Raw genomic sequence first — 9,888 nt, 5'->3', positions numbered from 1 at the left:
ATGAACACGATCTCGCACACTTATTTCGCATTTTTAAAAAAAGCGCTTATTACCTCGGAGCTTCTTTTTCCCGCCAACGAAAGGTCGCTCGCGTCTTAGCTTTACACTCTCTCTCTCCTCTCTCTCTCTCTCTCCTCTCTCTCTCTCTCTCTCTCTCTCTCTCACTTTGAATGCACGCGCGATTTTTTCCTCTTCCTCCCCAGAGAGAGAACCGCCGCGGAAAAATAGTTTGACTAATGGAAACGAGCTAACTTTCCGCCACGCGCTTCTTTCTTTCTCTTTCTATCCTATGAGTAAAAACTTGGCCGCAAAGCATTTGAAAGAGAGAGAGAGAGAAAGAGAGTTTTTAATTTCAAAGGACTTTAATCGACTAGCGTTGTGTTTTCATAAATGTTTGATGAGGTGATTTTTCTTTACTGCCACGCCGCTGTAACTCCAGCAACAGCAGCGTCTTAAATATGCAGATTTTAAGTAGATTCTTCAAGCGCTATTAGATTCAAGCCCAAGCTAAATCCTTTAATCCCGAGATGCACCTGTCCACGACCACTGCATTGCTCATTTGATCGTTATTCCTGTGAGTTTAATCGACTATATATACCGTTTTCAAGATGACCTTCGTTCAATAGTGAATGAAGCGTAATGACTCTTGTTTTTGCATTTTCATGCATCGTTTTTCCAAATGACAATGAGAAATGTCCGACAAATGTAATAGTCGATGAAAATACTTTGAATATTATTATCGTTCGAAATAAAACACAACGTACTGTTGAATCCTTTATTACACAGAGAGAATAAAATTGCATTTGATATTTATGCTTTATCGATTTTCGGAAGTTTATTCCGCATAGAAAAATACCTCTGTTATTTCATAGTTGTATGAAATATTGTAGTCATTTTTGATGATCTTCAGTGAGTATAATGGCGATAAAATGTATAAAAGCAATGTCTCTTTTGAAAAGTTGATGTTGGACAGTTTTGATGTGAAATTATGCTTGGAAAACCTTTTGATTAAAGTCTCATATACAATGCTTTTTCTTTCACGTGTAAGTGCATTTTTAAACGGATATAATAAATTTTTACTGTGCGAGTTCACGCACATTTGACTTTTGTCGCTCGGGATGGTTGGGATCATTAAATTTTTTCGAATTTCACTTCGGGCGACCTAGTAGCATACTTTTTCATAAATGAGTATATAAGTACGCATTTTAGCTATTGTCATTGCATAAAGGTGGATGTAAAAGTATTTATTTATTGTAATTTATTTTTGTTTGCGAATACACTCCATAATAAAAAAGAAGCGAACAGATCGAAAAAAATTGTCAGCGCATATGAATCTGAAATAAGCATGTTTATCGAAGTTGATTTAGAATCGCATAAAAAAAATCCAATAGTATTTTCTAAGCTTACATCAGAGAAAGAGATTCACGTCCGACAGCAGCGGCACGCTCAACACAAAAGTTTTCCGGGTGTATTCATTAAATTTTCGTCGGAAGGGCGGCAGAAAATCCTTCCTTCTTTTTGCGTGCAGCGAATAAAATATTGGTGAGAAGAAGGAGCTAGAGGCGAAGCCCCACTCGAATTCGGAATTCTCTGATATACACAAGAAACATGAAAAATCCGTTTATACCGATCGACAGAAGTCTCAAAGCTCGCTCGTCGTATACCTATGTACATATATATATATATAATATATATATATATATATATATATTATATATATATATATATAATATATATCTCATTCAAAAGACTGACAGACATTCTATTTATTCGCGCTTGGACAAAAGAGAAGAATCGGACCAAGTGAGATTTGTTTTTCTTTTATTCTGGGGCATTCCTTATCGCATGCAAAGCGCGATTTGCCCGTAAGCCAATAGCGATCCGATAAGAGTTCCACGACGAAATCCGTCCTTTTAAGTGGATTTTCGATCGCCTCCGCCAACCCCCTCCCCGTGCCCCATCTCCCTCCGCGCATGAATTATTAAAATAGCTGAGACGTTAAGCGATCACGGATTTCTCTATATATCTCGCAAGAGAGAGCGAGTCGTAAAACGAGTTTTTCATAAAAATGAGAATACTTTAACCCGGTATAAATCCAGACAATTTTTCCGTCTTTTTCAACCCTCCATTCTCATTCTTTTCCCTCTCTCGCGTGGCAACTTCGTTAAACTCGCGTCCTCTCGATGACTATTATGTTTTACGATGATGAGATGAAGCGATATTAAAGCGTAGTTTCTTAGTTTACCAAGATATTGCATTTATATGATAAATTTTATGATGTGGGTCACCTTCCTTGAGCACCCCGCATGTGAAATTGTAAGCAGACCAACTTTTTATAATTGAATTGCCTAATTCTCCCATACTACTTCGTAATTTATTAAAACACTGTCTACAAAAGCACGCATCACTTTGATAGATAACGTGTAATGAAAAAAATGGTAATTTTGATTTTTCTCTTGTTCAGGGAGTGATGATATTTTCCACGAATTTTGTATGCATAATTACGAGAAATGTTTACCTTATGATAAAAAAGAAAAGATGTCTTTAGGCGTTATGCGCGTAACAACGGCCGAGTTCATGTCAGACTTTATATATATACTTTATTATATACGGGGTAACGAGGAATATATTACCTTCACGCGCGTAGCTTTTCTAAGCAAATTTTTGCAAAGCTTCAATCGAGCATTAATTCTTACCAATCCATTAACCAAATGCTCAGAAGTTACTGGTGAGTTGAATAAACAAAGCTTGATAGTGAGAGAAAAGGCTGAAAATTTCTCTTTCTTTTAAGCGTGTATCTGCAAAGTGCAGTAAACCCTTGGCCGCAAGTTAATTGGCTCGAAATGACTTGAAAGTCGTGTATTTCTTTGCCTTGTGTTTTCATTCGTTTTTACAGCATTTGCCTGCTGTGGTGGTGGCGGTGTAACGATCTCGCATGCGGAGCGTATTAGCAGCTCGGTCTCGAAGGCCCATGGGCAACCTGCCTACATTAATTAAGCCTCGAGCGCTCTTATTTTAACCTACTTTTCGATATAACCTCCGCGTATGTTCGTTCGCCTTCGCGCTTCACAGATTTCGCGTTAACCACCCCTGCAATTGTGTTTCATTCAGTTCTTTTTTCTGTGCCTCTAACGAGATGTTTTCTCCTCCTCTCCCCTCCTCCCTCTCAAAAAAACAAATTGAAGCTCGTGCCGCGCGATTGCTTTTTTTGCATGTGCGACGCAGTGCGTATTAAAAATATATCGATCGCACATCCGCAAGCGTTTCGTGAGAGAGAGAGAGAGAGAGAGAGAGAGAGAGAGAGAGAGTGAATGAGAGAGTGAGTGAGTGTGTGTATGAGAGGGAGAGAAATGGTAAAATGTTATTTTCGTTTGATAAAAATTGGCTACCTTCTGGAATTTTTTATGAGTGCACTTTCGTTGCTATTGTTTTTGCGTTGTGCGCGCGGGAATTCGCTTTCACGTATTTATAATTTGTCACAGAGCTTTCCGTGCATTCACGTGCTTTGAAATGTCAGTTGGGTCGAGCACGCTGTCAAAACCAAATTTAATTAACGAGTGGCCGTTTCCCAAAGAAAATTGCATGAAAAATAGTAACCGTTGCGCAAATAAATGAGATGCACGTCACCGCGCGAGTAAAGATAAAAGAACAACGTGTATTATCAGACTAAAGCAATAGTCAAGGAACGACATTTCCATAATTTCGAAATACGTATATCTATCATTCACTAAGGATATTAGAGTAGAGGTAGAAGAGCGAGAGAGTCGAGAATAAATTAGTCGCATTAGGAGTGTGCCCTACGTTCACAATGATTACATTTTGCTTGCAATTAGAGAAGCGCGCGCGCACTGTACGTTTCTCCGGTAATTGAAAATCCAATCGGCTTAGAATATATGAAAATTACTGTAATACATTGGACATTTCCAACTTTTCAATTATCACTTTTAACCGTCGCCAAAGTTATTCCGATGATAATAATAGAGCTTCGAATGATTTTAAAAAATCCATGCGCCGTGCCATTATTTACTGAAAATGTCGAGTGAGAGAGAGAGAGAGAGAGAGAGAGAGAGAAAGTGAGAGCGGAATGTTTACTGACGAGTTAGCATTGAATTACCACTCGAACGAATGATTATTCGATTGAACGTCGAATCTTTTCATTGCAATCACGCGCTCCTTTGTTTCCCTAGCTGCTCTGGCAGATCGACTGAAAGGCCAGAGATTAATTCAAAGAACTGGCGCAAGAGAGAGAACGGATTGGCGAACTTTCAAAATTAAAGCTCGAGCTATAATTCATTATTCTTATCTCGGTCTATAGTCGGCAGAAAAAACAGAAGGGTAAGAGAGAGAGAGAGAGAGAGAGAGAGAGAGAAAGGGAATCCCTCGTCGTCTATTCTTCGTTTCTTCTTTCTTAACGAGACTTTTGTACGCGCCTGCTCCGAGCACGAAATAAAGAAGGAAACCAGCACGAACGATTGTTCTTTATTTTTCCCTCGTCGTATTTCGAAGAAAAAACACAACGACATGATGAGAATCAAAGCGAACGTGACGAAGCTTGCGCGGGGCTTGCAAAAAAGCTTCCGCGCTTCCCTTCAACGATAAGGTCGGCCATAGAGCTACCGAGATTATTGCCTATACGTATATACACCGCAACGCCCACAGCACAAATCGCCCATTGTTCATGGAGTGCATGCAAGCTCTCTCTCTCTCCCTCTGCAAGCTCGCACATGTGTATGTTCGACGTCAGTCCTACACTTGACTCATCTTTGCATAATGCCAGCCGAGAGAGCTTTACTAATTCTGAACTTTTTAATGAGGTCGAAATTTGACTAAACAAGTTTTGTCGCGATAGTTGCGCCAGTTGCTTTTTTTTCTTATCGCGTATCAAGACACGGTATGTGAATAGATCGTTGATGAGTAGGACAGCGCGATGGAAATTACACGAGTAACGGAGTAATTTGGCTGCCACCTCTTGCAAATTTTCTGCGCAATAACGGCTGTAGACTATACATAACGACGTGCTGCTTAAATAACACTAACGAACTGTTGTCGGGCCACATCGCTTGTATTGGCATACCGAGAATTATGCTGTCAGCATACTAAATATCCTTGCGGTTTCGATGCGCTTCCTTCGTGCTGCCGGCTAATATTCCCATTATGCTACACAATATTGGTTGAATTTTCCAACTTAAAATCTTTCATTTAGTTTTTTCCCTTCTTTTTTCGAGCGAACGCAATGTTTGTTTTATGCATGATGCTTTTTTACGCGAGGTACCTTTACGTGCGCCCGAGTCTTCTTTTATTGAATTCAATTCGATCACGTTCTCCATAAAGTCGTAAAGTGTAGCCCCATGTAAAACAATAGCCCCGAGCAGTTTGATCTTATTTACGGTTCCGAGAAAAAGAAAATACCTTATTGACCGCAGAATGGTTTTACCGTTTTTTGCAACGAGAACAAAATAAACGTGATCGAATTTTAACTTTATAACAGTATCTTTCTCTCTCGCAGTATGCATCTGTCAATAGCACTTAAATCAAAGTAGTCGAGACAACAAACTATAGTTCGTTTTGGTATTAAGTCAGCTAGAAGTAACATTAAGTAAGGGATATTGACTCTGACAAGCAGTGTTGGGAGGGGATGGGGATTGTTGAAGTTTATAAGTTAAAACTAAATGCGCCTGCTTTGGTGGGCCGGGGTGTTTTCTTTTGCGATGTCTGTTGCAGAGGCGCAAGGAGCGCGGCCGGATCGCCGTGGAGAGCGTTCACGTGGTGGAGCAAGCGACGCTGGGGAGTGGCGGCCTCGAGGTGGCCGGCAGCGACTCCAGCGGGGGCAATGGCGGGGGCGGTGGCGGTGTACCCCCCGGACTACCCTTCCAAGTTGGTTATCGAGAAGCTGGCCAGGAATACACGCTCTATCTTGTCGCCGCTAGAGAGCAGGATCGTGCCGACTGGATTCGTGCTATACGCGCTGGTGAGCCCAGATTTCTTTTTCGTCTACTACAATTGGTCGTGACATGATCATTTTATAAGCCTTATAATGGCTCATTATGAAAGTTCAATATCACAGCTCTTTCATTGATGTGGATCTTCGCTCAGCCTTAACAATGCATTTGAAAATATATATCATTTTAATATTCGTTTTATTCCGTAAAATAGATTTCTAATATCTAAACGTGTTCAAAGCAGTACGCTAAAATTAAAAGTCGAATTGTAAAATGAAAAGAAAAATATCATTCGATAATATTACGTGTTTTCAAGTACTACGAGTTCGTACAAAGAATTCAGGCCAAGCTTAAGCTTATATAAAGTTGCTGGATGGTATTTTGTAGTTCGAGGTAGTGTCCCCACTGTAGTAGTTTTTTACTGGCTAGATGTGTCTTCAAAGTCTTAGCGTAACTGTTACTTGCAGAGATAGAGAGAACCTGCAGCCGTTATGAATTGCTACGATGAAAGTGCGAACGCGTGCATGCAGCTCGCAAAGTTTTAGGTGTTAAACCGAGTTTGACGCAGGTTAAAACCGTCAAAGGCGCGCGCTACATGCCGCGCACTCAAGCTGGACATTTTTTTCTTGTGCACTAGCAACAACACTCCTCGACAGAATGTGTACGTGCAAATTTCTTTCCTCACTGTTATGAAAGTCTTGTTTTTGCAAACGCCAACAAAGCTTCCTGAGATGAATTTCAAACTCATATAATTACACAGGTCGACAAAATTTCAAACTGGAAAAAATCCAAAAACGCGATAGTATATTTACGTAAATTTTCGAAGCGCTGAATCGAAATCTGGCTTCATAATTGACTCATTGGTTAAGGTTCTAAAGAAATTCTAACCTAAAAGTACATAAATCATGATTATTTGCTGGGTTCAAGGTTATGTAACACTACGAATAAATTTTTTTTCAAAAACCAGTAAAACCATCACTAAGCAACATTCTTTCCCTTTAAATTCCATTTTTTGATTAGAGATATATTTTTTTTCATCGTATTATTGATACTTTAACGATTTCGCAACAACATAAAAATAGTCCAATTGTCAAATACGTGTATCTAGCATACTCCAGATCCTTGAACCCTACTTGCTTTAACCCAACCCTCGACCCCTCTAACTTGTGACCATATAATTCCAGACCCTTGAATCCCAAAAGCCTTAACCCCTAACCCTTGTAACCTGTGAATTTAATGCTGTTGCAAAAATGCTAAAATACTTAACATTAATCAATAACATCTTGATGAAAAAAAAGACATCTTTGATCTAAAAAATAGGCAAGAATGCCGTTTAGTGATGGTTTTACTGATTTTTGGAAAAAGTTTATTCACAGTATTACATAACCTCGAACACAGCAAATAGTCATCATGTTTGTATTTTTAGATTAGGATATCTCGAGAACCTTAGGCGATGGATCAATTCTGAAGCAAGATACAGATTCAACATATCGAATACCTTCGGAAATATACTATCGCGTTTCTGGATTTTTTTTGGATGTCGTCTTGTGTTATCATGTGCTATACGCATGTTATTAAAATGTTTAAAAAATGCTCCTTTGAAATTAGTTAACTAACATTGTATGAAAAAAATTCGCCACATAAAAATTTAAAAGCGAACCGGCATTAACGAATATTATATATAGGTCAATCCACGTCAAACGAATAATGGCTCTGTCCAAATTTCTAGATCACCAAAATAATCCTTGATGGCCTCACAATTTTCGCTTTATACTCTACTTCTGCGATCAAGGTAATTTGAAGGTTAAATCATGAATATTTTTTATTTTTTGATAAGAATAGGATACTCATAAGTTTTACATGTCGTTGAATCTGAATCCGACCTGACCTTGATCGAGACCTGGTGGGGTTAAACGGACATTATATTTGAATTCAGTATCTCGAAATACCTATGACTATCCTCATTTACTCACCAATTAACATTGATTAATTAGTAATTCAAGAAATAACTATTGTTTCCTGATTTGACCTCCAGATGACTTTATAAAATAAATTTTACCTTGAGTGCAATACTATATTTCTATGTACAATTGGACGCTGAATTCATTTTTAACATAAAAAATACGTAAAATTATAATTGAATGATTTACAATCAATTTTTGAAAATTTGAAGATTTTATCAAATCTCTAGGTTTGAGTCACCATATTGGAGCTGTCATTTTGGATTTTTCAAAGTCGTCACATTGTAGAAGAAAGTAGAGTATAAGGTGAAAATATTGAGCCGATCCACGATTTTTTTAGTAATCTACAATTTTGGACAGAACCATTATTCATTTGACATGGATTGACCTATATATATTCAGGTTCCATCTAATAATAAGATCAAGTATTGTATAATACTGAAGGCCGAAACGAAATCGTGATGAGATATCAATTTAGAATGGTTGAATTTCGAGGATTAGATTTATCGATAACGCATTATACAAACTGGTATGTGTTGCAGTGTTGAATTTGTTTTTCACTAACCTTCGTTAAGGAGAATTGATATAGCTTTCATCAATAAAAAACACTTTTTTGTGAATTCTTTTTAGTGATATGGGTAACGAAAATTTATTAAAACCTTTCGTATATTATAAAGTATCGCTTTAATAATATTCTGTAATTTTTTCAATGGAAAATATCGAGAAATAAGCTGGTGACGGAGCTTTTTCGAGAATGCCTATTGACAAAGATGATTAGCGATATCTCAGTCGAAAATTATATGAAATCAAAATAACGAAAGATTTTCATTAAAGTATCACTAAAGCTGGCTCCCGGCGCAACGTTTAAAAACTATGAAAAAGTGACAAAAAAAATTTTTTTTAACTTACATCGAGTCATCGATGTCAAGAATACAATCCCTGCAGCAATTTGGTTATCTTCGGCTTTTTTTTTATTGAAATCGTTTTTTTAGAAATGCAAATTTATAATAATAATTTATAATTTATAATTTATAATCAGTAACTATTCCCTCCTCCTTTAATATTATAACAATTATTTGCTAATGGTATTTTTATTTAGTTTGAATTTCATTAGAAAGACACTGCAATTGAAATAAAATTCTCATTTCTGCGAGGAAAAACTCGAGTTTTCATTTTACGAGGGTGGTCCGATAAGTACTTAGCCTCGCCGCCTGATGGCGCCACTCTCGCAAAAGAAATATTCTATCACGTAGTACAACCTTCTCGATGGTTACTGTCAAGATTTCAGCCGGATCAGAGTTGTAGTTAATTTTTAAGAGCGTGTGAAAGCAAGTGTGTGCGTTGATTTTTGAAAAATGGAAAAAGGTCGGTGATTCGATTCTTGTTTTTGGAAGGGAAATCGCTCAGCGAAATCAAAAAGCGCTTGGATGCTGTGTACGGTGACTCTTCTCCTTCGATGGCGACCGTCAAAAATTGGTTTAACGAGTTTCAACGTGGTCGCGCGTCAATTTTTGAAGAGCCACGTCCAGGTGCTCCGAAAACGGCTACCACGGAGGATAACGTGACAAAAATTCACGATCTCGTATTGGCAGATCGACGATTGAAGGTGCGCGAGATAGCTAAGATCGTAGGCATTTGAAAAGACCGCGTGGGTCATGTCCTGCATGAAATTTTGGTTATGAGAAAGCTGTCGGCGCGATGGGTGCCGCGTTTGCTCACTCCGGACAACAAACGCAACCGTGAGACATCTTTAGAACAATGTCTGACGCTGTTTAAGCGCAATCCGAAGGAGTTTCTGCGTCGTTTCGTGACAGTCGATGAAACATGGATCCACTGGTATACACCAGAGACCAAGGAACAGTCGAAACAGTAGACTTTACCCGGCGAAAGTGCTCCGAAGAAGGCGAAGACTGCCCCATCGGCCGGAAGGGTGATGGCCACCGTTTTCTGGGATTCACAAGGTGTGATCTACATCGACTACCTGGAGA

The 9,888-nt window shown here is 38.5% G+C and overlaps 1 protein-coding gene across 1 annotated transcript in view; it reads left to right on the top strand.

Annotated features, from left to right (window-relative positions):
* Nucleotides 1-5,659: 5,659 nt before the first annotated feature.
* The window catches only part of LOC131674764 (tyrosine-protein kinase Btk29A-like), a gene marked incomplete at its 5' end in the record, with an annotated part of 38,211 nt that continues 33,982 nt past the window's right edge, over nucleotides 5,660-9,888 (top strand). The window contains one exon of the mRNA XM_058953595.1: nucleotides 5,660-5,968. Coding sequence (XP_058809578.1) covers nucleotides 5,660-5,968 — 309 coding nt within the window. The remainder of the gene's footprint in view (nucleotides 5,969-9,888) is intronic.

This window comes from Phymastichus coffea, unplaced genomic scaffold (genome assembly GCF_024137745.1).
Source record: "Phymastichus coffea isolate CEN01 unplaced genomic scaffold, Cenicafe_Pcof_1.1 PCOF00298, whole genome shotgun sequence".
Classification (NCBI taxonomy): Eukaryota; Metazoa; Arthropoda; class Insecta; order Hymenoptera; family Eulophidae; genus Phymastichus; species Phymastichus coffea.
This window is presented reverse-complemented; position numbering and strand designations above follow the sequence as displayed.